General features: G+C 43.1%; 1 protein-coding gene across 1 annotated transcript in view; it reads left to right on the plus strand.

Moving 5' to 3' along the window:
- The window catches only part of USH2A (usherin), a 562,110-nt gene that overhangs the window by 533,346 nt on the left and 15,344 nt on the right, over nt 1-13,420 (plus strand). The window contains exons 65-67 of the mRNA XM_074949260.1: nt 7,517-7,726; nt 11,120-11,358; nt 13,143-13,360. Coding sequence (XP_074805361.1) covers nt 7,517-7,726; nt 11,120-11,358; nt 13,143-13,360 — 667 coding nt within the window. The remainder of the gene's footprint in view (nt 1-7,516; nt 7,727-11,119; nt 11,359-13,142; nt 13,361-13,420) is intronic.

Genomic DNA, 13,420 nt, shown 5'->3' on the forward strand with positions numbered 1-13,420 from the left:
TTAAAGGGACTTCCATCTGATCTGTCCAATATACGTATCTACCATCATTTGGGAGGCATATAGTGTGTGAAGAACATAAAACTCTTTTCACAGTACTGCTACTAAATTAACTGGGACTGCGCTTCTTCAAGTGTCAAGAGCTCTGGTTTCTTTCTTCTGATTCTGTGTCTACTCTCTTAACTCAGGGCTGCCTCTCTCCTAGAATATGTTAGGTGTGAGTCACTCTTTTTTTAGTGTTATTTTGGCAGTTTCTGTAGCCCTTTCATTAGCTGAGAAGTCATTTTGCTTGCCCACTGGTGAGGTGCTTTTCTTCTTCTGGTGGTTCACCTCAGCTATGATGGCTATTGGCCTATGTCCTTGAATCATGGAAATGTAGAGTTGGAAGGCATCTCAAGTGGTCATTAATCCATCTCCCTGCACTGAGGCATGGTTATGTCCAGCCCTTCCCTTTAATTCCCTTAAGGATTTCCTGTACAGACTGAATAACTTTACATATTATTTTATGTTGATGCAAAGAAATCAGTTTTCTTGCTCAAAACTGTAGCTCCTTTGTAAAGACCTGAGTTTTTAAAGAATTGTAGGGACCATTCCTACATGGGTAGGAAGATGAGCTCAATGATCTAACAGGCTTTTTCCATCCCCAAGGTCTATGATTCTGTGATCTTCATCCATGTCTGAAAGCCAAACAGATTTAATTGCCTTCAGTGGGAGTTGTCGGTACTCAGCTTTGCTGAGGAACTGGCCTTGAATTTGGGAAAGTGGGTGTGCTGTGGCGAATCCACAGACATTATTGCAGGCAGGGCAGGCCCACAACATTTTGGCAGCTGAGGCGGGGAGCTCAAATGACGCCCCCAACCCCCCTCGCTTGGGCCAAAACTTTGAAAGGTCTCAATTCTGCCTTCTTCCTGTTCTGCTACCTACCCCAATAAAAGAGAACTAACAACTTAAAATGCCTTGTTCAAAAATGTTAAGTAACACTTAACTTTCAAATGCCTGAACAGCACATGTAACTTTTCTTGTCTGCATAGTAAACACTGGCATTTTTATCTGTTTGAATAATCAAAGTGATGCTTTCCGTGCCTTCTTGGTTACAAAGATTTGAACTGCTTCCTGCTGAAGGCCCACAGTCTGGGCCAGCTCATGCTCTATTGAGGTGGTTGCAAGGCCATTGTCATTGTGGAGCGTAGATGTGTTTTTATTAACTTCAGTTTGGAGAAGCTGCGTTCTCCACTGGCAACTGTGACAGGAAGTGTTAGAAGTATGCTCAGAGCAACAAAAGCATTTGGAAAGAGGGTGGTCATCTTATTTGTGCACCAGAAGAGCCTTTGGAGTTGATACTGCTGAAATGTATCTTGAAAGGGCTTTCAGTTCATCACCTAAATCACTCGCATCAATATCGCATATGTCATCATGTGTCAACACTGTCTCTAGTGCCATGCATTGGAGGGGGGAGGGATAGCTCAGTGCTTTGAACATTGGCCTGCTAAAGCCAGGATTGTGAGTTCAATCCTTGAGAGGGCCATTTAGGGATGGGGCAAAAATTGGGGATTGGTCCTGCTTTGAGCAGGGGGTTGGACTGATGACCCCCTGAGGTCCCTTCCAACCCTGATCTTCTATGATTGCTGGTGTAGGTCTTCTTCAGGTATAGTGAGGAGTTTTGGAATATCATACAACATCCCAAATATACTGCTGTGTTCCTTGAGCTGCATGAAACGTTCTTCAACTGACTGTATTGCACTATATAGCACCTGGTTAAAGAAATTCAACTTTGAATTATTGTTTGGGGTCTCTTACGGGATTATCCCGTGCTTCGTAATCAAAATGTCGTCTTCTTCGGTGACTCTTGTATTCTTGAATGGGTGGGAAAATAGCTTCAGTGTGAAGTTCCTCTGCCAACTTCTCTGCACTCTTCAGAACATTTTGAAATCCCTCATCTGACCGGTAAGACTGTAGGTATGACTTTGCTTTGTCCAGTTCTATTGCTCCAGATATATCAAGGTCAACACCTTGGAGTGTCTTGCTTACAACATTTATTTCAAACATGCCACAACACTAACCCACACATAAATTTGAGGTTATGTCTGTTTCTGGTGATTCCATTTCCCTCTGCTACTGTTCTCCCACAAACAGTTCCTGTCATAGCATTATCCTCCATAATGGCAACTATGGCATCATCTGTCTTCCCAATTTGCTGTTTGATAGGCTTTATCGCCTCCACTCGACTTTCCCATCGTGTGGCACTCAGTGGTTTCAGTGTCTGAGAGGATGTTCCCAGATGTTGCTTCAAAATTTGCCATTGATGAGTTGATGCAGAGAAAAATACATAGATGCTTTGAATTACATTAAAAAATTCAGCAGCCTCGCTAGAAGCTGATGCTGCATCACTGACCACCAAGTTCAATGCATGAGAACTGCATGGGACAAAAAAAGCTCAAGGGTTTAACTCTCAGATCCGTGTCTGCACTCCTGTGTTCTTTCCTTTCATGTTGGCACCATTTTTGTAGCCCTGATCTCTCATGTCAGCTATCGCAATTCCCGTATCTTCCAGCTTTTTAAGAAGCACATTTGTCAGACCAGCTCCTGTAGTATCATCAATGTCAATAAATTCTAGAAGATGCTCTCTGACAGTCACCATTGCAGGGACATTTTCACTTGGTTCTGTTGCTGTTACAAAACGCACCATTAAAGTCATTTGTTCCGTATGGCTGATGTCAGGTGAGCAGTCAAGAATAACAGAGTAATATCTTGCTGACTTCAGATCTGCCACAGTCTTCTGTTTGACTTTTGTTGCCAGTAACTGTCTGATCTCATTTTGAATTGTTTTTCCAAGGTAGTGGTGTGTGTACATTTCTTGGGTGATGACTCTTCTTAGATGCTCCTGGAGTACAATATTAAACTTAGCCATCAGCTCCACAATTTTAAGGAAGTTTCCATTGTTTGGCACAAACAGCTGATTTGAAGTGCCACACAGTGCTATGTTTTGGGTAGCGAGCATTCTCACAATGGCAATGACCTTTTTCAGAACATTTTGGCAGTAAAGAAACTCTGATGCAATCTTCTCTTGATGCTGATCATCTATGGTGGCCTTTAACCCTAGTCTCATCTCAAGCTCTTTCCACCTATGGAATGCTCTCTGGTGATTTGCTGCCTTCTCATGGCATGCCAGATTTCTAGCCAGATTTTTCCAGTCCTTTGTTTCTGTAGAACCCAATGTGGCTGGAACATTAGACTGGAAGAGTTTGCAACAAAAACAGTATGCAGCATTCTGGGTTTTTGAGTACATAAGCCATGGCCTCTCCACTTTGTCACCATTGGGGATGTCACGCCAGTAATGTGTTGGATGGTAACTTCTATTTTCATTGTCTTTGGGGAACATGAAGTTTTTCACTTGCTGTGGCCCATGCAGTACAAGGAAGTCCCTCAGGCTGCTGGTTAAGTGAGTCCACAGTCCTGGATCATCTAGACTTAAGGAACTAAACTCAGCAGCAGCTGTTTCTTGCGCCTCCACCACATTCTTCTCTGATCTACGCTTTTCTTCAGGAATGTGCATGGTTAGAGATGCATGCATTTGAGATGGAGATATGGATGCTGCAGTAGCTGCCACGTCACCTGCACTCTGCCTAACTGGAAGATCAGTCATGTCCTCACCACTCACATCCTTGCTGGGGCCGGAAGGCTCACCATGAACATTTGTGTCTGTGTATCTCAGGGGAGCTCCTTCCTACTTAGATAGATAGAAAAGCTTCCTTTACTTTCTTTCTTTTTCTGAATGCTGCCCCAGAGCGTTTTCTTCTCTCACTCATGACTGCTGTTCTGTGCCAGCTATAGTGGCTCTCAACACTCAGTTGAAGGGGACAAATACGCAGGCTGGTAGCAGGGCCTGAGTGAGGGAAGATATCGGCGTCTTAAGGGCCTAACTGGTTCCTACTACTTCAGCTGACTGCCTGTTCTCCTCAAGTGGGTTCAGGGAAGCAGCAGGAAACAGGAAGCTCCCTGAGAAGCCAGTGTTAATCAGTCCAGGCTCCTGGGGGTGCTAGAGAGGACATAAGAGGCTCCTCCTTCTCTCTCCCTGCAGCTCCTGCTACTTTCTGTTATTCCCTCTCATCTTTTCTCCTGCCTGCCTGTTATCTCTTGTGCCCTCCTTCCTCCAGCACAGCACTCCACCATCTCTGTGCATCTAGAGCAGAGAGAATACATATGCACCAGCAGCAGACACAATTTTCTATACTCTGGGTCCTTGTGGCGCCCGCGCCCGCCCCCGCCCCCCCCCCCCCAAGTCTGGCACCTGAGGCAGCCGCCTCAGTTCACCTCATGGTGAGGCCAGCCCTGACTGCAGGTGAGAGTTTATCCATGGCAGGCTTATTGTGCTAGAGCTGAGGCAGCTTTTTCAGCATGTTTCCGCCACTCCTTATGATTGAGGTCTGTAGGACAGTCACTTGTAACCCAGTTTTTGCTAGTTCTTAGCTGTGCTGTCAGACTTGGAAGCTGCCATATGACCGTTTTGGGTGATTGCTGCTCACCAGTCTCCAAGAACGGGGGCGTTTATGGAGGCCGATTTATGAAGGAGAAAACAAACTCACTTACCTGTGACTGGAATTCTCTAGTTCTCTGAATATATTGCCTCCAGAGAGCTTCTTTCTTTCTGACCCTACTTCAAAGTGCTGTCTGGGCAGGTGGCCAGCAAATTGATGAAGAGGTCTGAAATACTCCTTCTGTAGATGCTTTTGGAGCCCCTTCGTGGCTTTCTTGAGACACTGCACCCACTAATGGCTGTACAGATTTTGGCAGGGTTCTGAGTCCACGCACTATGATGTAAGACTTAATGATTATTGAAGCAATATATTAAAAGAGTTAAAGTAAGAAGTACCTTATTTTGATGGTTTTCTTCTTTCCATACACTGTAGTCCCCGAAGTCTCTACTTATATTGGTAGTCTAGTGCCATGATCACTTCCCCCACACTCTTATCCTTGTTCTACTCTTGGCTAGCTTATTTTTTATGGCTTTATACAATACATATAGCAGGTAATGCTTCTGTCTGCAGTCTTTTAAGAATGTTATTGCATGCCCCTTATGTTAGCTGCATCACACCTCAGAATGATGCAGTGCAACTTCAAAAGACTTTCTATTATTTTGTTTGTGTACAAAAGCATACCACATAGCGTTACATTAATCAGTGCAACAAGCTGTAAAGGTTCATGACTGCTGTGTGATGCATTTTTGAAAGGATCATGACAGAGCCTTCAATTTTTAATAGATGCAATTGACTGCAGGTGCAGATGCTAGCAGTTGGATGTATAACTGTCTGATTTGCATATACACTCAGGCAAGTGTCTAAATATTAGCATTTATGTCTGCAATTAATACTTATATCTCAGAATCTCAAAGTGCTTGCTATCACTAATTATCACAACACTCCCTTAAGGAAAGTATTTTTATGCCCATTTACCCTTTTACAGATGGCTAAACTGAGGCCGAGAGAAGTTAAATGATTTGCTCATTAAGGCCTCACAGGCATGTTCCCATAGTTCAGAATAAAACTCTGGAGCATTTCACCCCAAGGTTGGTATTGAGTCAATACAGGTGGATCTCTTCGAACTGTACCCTGCCTAAGAATTTGCCATCCATGAAGAAAAATACTCCTTAAAATGAGCAACTATTGTCAAATCTTTGTAGCTGCAAGGACTTAACCGAGATAGTGTTTGCCCTGTTGCAGTAGACTGAAAGGAGTTTGACTTCAGGAAAACTTCTCTGCAGAGATCACTGAAAGAAAAATATGATGTGCAAACTTTTTGGTATAGGATCTCATTTGTAGTAGAGTTTGCTTTAATAGTAGTATATGCTAGCAAGAGTATGAGAAAGTAACTTTGATTCTTTAACTTTAGTTGACATCTGCAGTTTTTGAATCACAACACTTAAAGCCCTTGTATGTTTTTGGTTCTCTCCTGCACCTGACCCCTTTTAAAATGTAAGCTCCCTGAACATAGGTGTTGTAAATTCAGAAAACTAAAAGTTCTCCAGGCTCTGTTTTAAAAAAAGCAAGATGCGAGCTTAAAAAAAAACAAAACTGTCCAGAAGAGATTTTGTGAGAACATGTTTTACTGTAGTTAGAACTGCTCAACATGAAAGCTTACTAAGGAATACTTATACTAAAAATCACTCAGACAGTCCTCTTGTATTGCCATTTAGATCTATCATTCTGATTGATCACTATGTGGTTGCCTATTATTGAGCCTAATTTAACCCTATACACTCACACATCCATCTATTCTGTCTATTGTACCTGACATTCTACAAATTACTTACTCATGCAAATGATGACCTAAGGCAACCTTTTATGATATTCGTGTTTAATTATACAAATGGTTTTTGATAAATAAGATTATACATCCTTCCATATGTTTATGCACTCCTTGATGAAAGCAAAATTTAATTTTCATGCAGATTTGTTGGAGACTGTGTTTAATAAGTGCTGAGTTTTATGTAGTCTGCAGATCAGTCTGGTTTTGGTGAAGCTGACAAAATCAGTAGGCATAGTTCATAGAGACGTGCAGTTTTTAATCAGGCCTAATTCAAGCTGCTGTATTTTGAAACCTTGGAACTGAAACCACTCTCTTTGTGCTAGTATAATAAAGCAAATGTTATTGCAAAAATAAATGAATAAAATTAGAGGTGCTGACTTACCCATGCTTTTCAATGTGTTTTCTTTATATTATACTTTGGATTACTGACAATTTTGCCAAATGATTAATTATATTAATATATTTAATAGAGTGGGGTCCCTTAAAAACTTGCCAGTTGCCTTAAATCACTAAGGTCCTGCTTCTGTAATTGGATCAGTGCAAGGGGAACTTAAATCCCATGCAGAGCCACATTGATTTAATTGGACCTATTCACAGGCAAAAAAGGCATAACCCGCAGGGATACAATAGCAGGATTGGGGCTAGGTCAGTATTTGCAGTTTGCCCTTGGAATTTGCAATAGTCAAGGGAATGCTGCCCTTTCTTACCTTATCTTAGGTAAGATAAGGTAAGTTTTCTAGGGCCTCCTCTGTGTACAGTATTACATGGCAAACAAAAGTGTCTGTTCTTAAATCAGCCTTGCAGGAACCTCATGAAAATGTACTTGCCCCCCTTAATCATAATGGTGAAAAGCTAGGAATGGGTGACAGAGGATGGATGACTTGATGATTACCTGTTCTGTTCATTCCCTCTGAAGCACCTGACACTGGCCACTGTTGGAAGACAGTATACTAGGCTAGATGGACCTTTGGTCTGACCCAGACTGTGGCCATTCTTCAGTTCTTAAAAATATTTTATTCCCCTCTTTAAAAAGAATTGATTTGAACCAGAGGGCGGGACTAGAGAAATGTCACAAAATTGTCTTAAGTTATAGTGCAGTTTTATCTTGCCACCAGTAAAGCTGTGTTAGCCCCATCAACTCAGCACCTCCCAGGAGTGTTCAGCATCTTGCAGGCTCAAACCCTTCACAAATTGCTCTTTGTTTTGTTTTTTCAAGGTCTGGTCAGTAAACTCTGCGGGCCGGACTCCTAGCAGCTGGGCACGCTGTAGAACAGGCCCTGCCCCTCCTGAAGGCCTCCATGCACCCATGTTCCACACTGTGGCTTCTACGTTAGCTGTGGTAAACATCAGCCCCCCTCTTAAGCCAAATGGGATAGTTAGTCTCTACAGGCTGTTCTCTAATAGCACCAGAGGGACCGATGTGGTGGTGAGTGTTTATCAAGCTATTCTATTTGTATTTCCAGTTGAACTCTGGACATTTTTTTAGGATTTTAAGTCTGTTAGCTTCTTTTTTTTTTTTTTTTCTACTTAGCAGTGCTCTCTTCTGGCCGAAGAAGGACTGACGTCTCCACTTAGCTAAATGTTGTGCTTCTAAAAGAATTAACCTTGATTCCAGAGACTTTATCATTGTGTTATATAGTGAGAAAATGTGGGGGGATCCAATGCAACGTTCCTGGGAGGTTATTGATTACATTGAAATACAAACTTTCCAAAAATTTGTTAGCCCAAAAAGATTAGACAGAAATTACAGCTGGTAACCAAACGGCTGCTCCCTTTGGACATTACTGTGTTTTGACTTATGGATTTTAAGGCCAGGGTGGTTGCCCTGAAAAGCTTTCCAGTTGGCACAGGGATAATATTGTGTAGTAGCTTACAAAGTACTGGAAACACCTAGGAATATTGCAAACAGTGTGGTAATGTTATCTGGTTATCCAATTCAAAACTGAAAAGTTTATAATAACGACCACTGTACATGCATCTGAAAGCACTGCTGAACTCTCAGTGATTATTTTATAGCATTTAAGAATGTTTCAGTCCCCCAGTAGCTCAGCAACTCCTACAACAGAATGTTACAAGAACTGGTAGAAAGATAGCAAGAGGCTTTCAGTGTGTCTCACAATTAACATGTAACAAAGGTGTGTATATATCATGTCTCTAGCATGCAATATGAGCCCTTTCCGTGACCATCCCCGTCACAGCTCCAGGGGTATCTGGGACAGGTACAGCATATAGGGTGTCTAAGGATTCCCTTCATCATCTGCTCCTTTCAGCCCTATGGTAACTTCCCTTCTGCATAGCCAGCCCCCCTCCCCAAAAAAAGATTAAGTGCTGTGTAGGATCTTTTGTGGCCAGTTAGATTCTACATCGAAAACAGAAATATCATTGAGGGGGGAAATCATGGACCCAGTGCTTAATTGTCATCATTGTTCTTCTTTAAGCAGTTTGAGGAGTGTAATGATGTTGTTTAAAATAGTAGCTTTTAGGTTTTAAAAATCCCATGTTCCTTTGCTTAAAATGTATAAAAAGCACTAGAAGGCCTAGGGCTTTGAGGGTCTGAAACACACAATGATCATCTGACATGAGTCGTTCCTTTCTTTTGGTTTGAGCTGGTAACACCATCCACAGTGTCTCAGTTCTTTGCTGCACCCAGGTTCGGTCTGAAGTTTAATCTCAGTAAGTCAACAGCTAGAGAGTTTGGAGTCCGTGAATGTGGAACCAGACAGGCAATCTGCTAAACAGGGGGGCCTGGCTCTAAAGGAGATGTAAGGAGCCAAGTGTGGCATGGAAATAATTGAAAAGGACAATGTAAAAGGCAGATCCAGCCCACCCTCTGGCCATGGAAGGCCCAAACATGGTGGACTCAGTGTCGTTCTGCTGCTTAAGGTGCGTGGGGGACAGAACCGGGGGAGCCCATGGAGGGTTCCGGACCGCTTCCCTCTCCTGTGTGCTTCAGAGCTACGCTCCATGGGGTCTTCTTGTTCCTTAGCATACAAGGGCCCTTTGACTAAGGGATGAGTAGATTTGCACTTTGCAATCTAATGCCCAATCCCCCATATACAAAGAGAGACTCATAAGACGAGGGGATCACTGCAGGCTTCAGTGAGTTTGTGGAGCAGCTCTGTTTCTTCTCTGAGGCCTGTTACAAGGCAGCATCCAAACCAGGTAACTTCACTAAGTCAGGAAATCTGTATTGTTCAGCCTGGCTTGAAAACAAAAAAGAGTGACCACAGACCTTGGGCCAGGGTAGAAGGTTGTGAAGAGTACCCAGAGCCATACTGCACAAACCAAGGCAAAATGTCACACAAGTCTGAGTAAAGTAAGGCTGATATTATCAGCTTTCAAGTGCTGTACAATTCAGTGGCAAATGGGAACCTCCATCCTTCACACATCCCATTTCTTGTGCTCAACGTCCTCCATGCCTTTGTGTCTATGTCTCCATCTGTCAAGGCTTAACTGTGTTCATCTTTTATAGTAGTATGTGCCCATTCTCCTACTACCCCAGTCTAATCTGCCATGGAAGTGGCTGGAAACACTGTCTTCCTTGCTCATCATTCTTGTCTGTAAGCATAAGCCATCTGCTGTTTGCTGATAGCACGGCCTGTCCTTATTCCTCTTACGATGATCAGCTGGGTCCATATCTACTTGAGCCTGCATGTTCTTGTCACTTACCCTTTCATCTCTCCGTTGTCTTTCTCTTCTCATCCCCTCAGACCTGCCATGTGGCTGCTGTGACTGCAGGGGTGTCTTGCTTCTCCATCACTGAGTGGAAGGCATTATCAAACTCTGACTTTGTGTGCTTTCTGTCTTGTCTTGATGCTCTGTTTCCTTGCTGTCCTCCCTGGGACTCTGTGGCCTGCATTTGCCTTGCTTAATCACCACAGCAGGTGGTTACTGTGATTGAAATTGCTTTTTTCTACATGCTGTTTGATTTCTTTGGATCTGGAAACCATACCCACAAATGACCGCAGCGAATTGGAGAAACAGCAGCTCCAGGAAGCAGCATGGTTTGCTTTTTCCTTAGTTATTTGCTGTTATATTATTAGTTATAGCTTTCCACACAGTTCCTATCCACACACATTTCTTTGTGCTATTTAACTCAGTTTCTCTTTAAAGGTTGATGGATTCAGTTTTGCTGAGAGGGTTTCCTATGGGCTGAAATAGAGGACACATCCCTTCTGTGCCACTTGTGCAGGATATTAGGGCCACTGGCTCTGTGTATGCAAAGATCTCCTGGACATTCATAGAATCATAGAAGATTAGGGTTGGAAGAGATCTCAGGAGGTCATCTACTCCAACCCCCTGCTCAACTAAACCCAACTAAATCGTCCCAGCCAGGGCTTTGTCAAGCCGGGCCTTAAAAATCTCTAAGGATGGAGATTCCACCACCTCCCTAGGTAACCCATTCCAGTGCTTCACCACCCTCCCAGTGAAATAGTGTTTCCTAATATCCAACCTAGACCTCCCGCACTGCAGCTTGAGATCATTGCTCCTTGTTCTGTCATCTGCCTGTCATTCTTTGACAATGTCCACCAACTTTTCAGGGCCAGCAGTGTGATCCTCATAATGCTGGATGTAGAGGTGTTTGTGCATAGCTGCTTCACGAGTGCAGTCCATCACAGGACTTACACAATGGGAAAGGCCTTGTACAGACCCACTGCACTGGGTGAATTTCACCCTATATGACTAGATGATGAAAGATAAGGTCAAATCTGGGTTCCCTAATCAAAGTCAAAGATCCTACCACTTAGAACATTTAACATATCTGACTTAGCATTTACAGTGCGCTGTGCTGTGTAAAGTTCTCTCTCACCTTTTACAGTTGTCTGAAGGGACTGCCACCCAGCAAACGATACATGGACTTAAACCTTTCACCACCTACTCTGTTGGTGTAGAGGCCTGCACATGTTTCAACTGTTGCACCAAAGGACCAGTCGCCCAACTAACCACTCAACCAGCACCACCCTCTCAACAGCCCCCTCCACATATACATACCATAACCTCAAGAACAGCTTTTTTCCAATGGAATGCACCTCGGTCTCCCAATGGCATTGTGGAAAGGTAAGATTCACAATCTGATTTAGACTTTCAAAGCCAACTCAGAGATTTAGTCATCTTAGATAATCTCATGTGCTGTTTTTAGTATTCTTTTACATATTGGTAAATTATGATGATGATGATCTCCAAATTAGTGTACATTCCATGCAGAAGAAATCCTCCCAACAAGTGCTTGCTCTCCTTGGGCATCTTCTCTCAAGCAAAACATTGTACAGGTAGAGGAACCTTGCAGTGTCTCCTAAATGTTAATAAACTTGGATTTTGCTGGAGCAATAAGGGAAGTGAATTTCAGAGTCAGGCGATGGAAAACTTCCTATCTCTGCCACTCAGCCACTCACATAGAGAGACTGTTAGCAAAAGCCATAGAAATCAACTGTTGCGAGGCGGGGGTGGGAGAGGAGGAGAAAAAGCAATGCTCTCTGGACTAGACAGGACCAAAGCACAGAGGGTTTTATAAATCAAAGTCAACATCTTCATTTGCACCTTGAGCCAATCAGTTGCCAGTGTAGTCTATGGCGAGCAAGTGTAAATCTTTCCATGCAGCAAGCACACTCAGTAAGGGCCCATTCCTATCCCATTTGAGTAATTGGGAGTTTTTCCACTATAGAGTAGAGGATCCAGCCCTAAGCAGGCAGCAGCACTTGATGCTTCCGAGTGGTTTTCGTTGGCAGCCTCAGACAAAGTGCATTGTACAATTCTAAATTAGTCTGTATTTTACAGCATCATGAGTGTACTCACACCAGAAACCAGATGATCTATGGCGTATTTTGCATAGAAATGGCAGGTTCACGTACAATATCCTGTATTGCCCCACTCCCCAAATGCCCCACAGCAAGCTTAGCCATCAGAACCAGTGAAAAATCATCTTTAACCATGAATTAACGAGAAGCAAAAAACTGCTGCCATTCTGCAAGTGGAAAACCTGCTTAAGCCAAAATTAAATGTAAAGCTGTTCATGTCACTCACCAGCACCCACTTCCTCCAATCCCCTGCGCCTAGGTATGGATTCACCTGTGGGCTGTCCTGTTGAGTCCTTCCACAAAATGTCCAGTTTTCAGGACAATGTTGTGTACTGTACTGAGGTTCAGTTCTTAAGCAGTTACTGTAACTAGCAACATGCTCCCAAAATGGTCACCTGTTCCCTCTCAGAGAGGGACAGCATATTCCCCCATCTTCAGCACACCATGAATCCAAGCCCAAGATGGCAGCTGCCTGGTATGTGTGTGACAAAGAGAGTTTTTAAGTACTGACCTTGCACATTTATATTCTCCCAAAATGGACTTGAAATGCAGCCCTGCTAAGGCATAGCAGGGATTAAAGTTTCAGCTTGAGTTTCACCAGGATCGTAATGAGGCAAGTGCAATTGTGCACCAACCAACAGTTGCACTTGCTGTTTTGCACCAGCAATAAGTTGAGAGCGTAACTGGCATCACAGATATATATATCTTATAAATACCAAAGATAGGTAGCTAGATTTAACTACCTAATTTGCAGGTGCAAGCAGTTAGATGTGAATACATCCACAGTTTCATGGTAGGCACAAAATTGCAGGTGTCAAACTACAAGCATAATCGTTTGTGGGCATGGGATTAGAGGTCATCACCCTAAAATCAGGACCAAAGCATTAGAGAGTGAATGGGATTTAGAGTGCCCAAAAGCAATGAAGCTGAGATCCATCTCATTAACTAGTAACCAGACATCTAGCAGCCAGAGTGAAACAGTGCTCACTGATAGTTTGTTTGTTCCTCTGATAAGACTTTCATCAAAATGTCAATCTTTTTCTCTAGCTACGAACTCCACATGTACACTGCTTGCCCTCCACATTTACAAACACAAGCAAAGGCCTGTAACCCTGGACCAATTGAAGTGAAGTATACAGGTAAAGATCAGAATTCCAATGTGAGTGATCTTCAGCCTTACACAATCTACAACATGAGAGTGGTGTCTTACAATTCTGTAGGCAGCAGTGCTTCAGAGTGGACCAGCTTTACTACCAAGAAGGAGTGTGAGTATATAGTGACCATAAAGAGCAATTCGTGAGTCTGAAATACCCATCTTTCTAGTC

The sequence above is a fragment of the Natator depressus genome, chromosome 3 (assembly GCF_965152275.1).
Source record: "Natator depressus isolate rNatDep1 chromosome 3, rNatDep2.hap1, whole genome shotgun sequence".
In the NCBI taxonomy this organism is placed as follows: Eukaryota; Metazoa; Chordata; order Testudines; family Cheloniidae; genus Natator; species Natator depressus.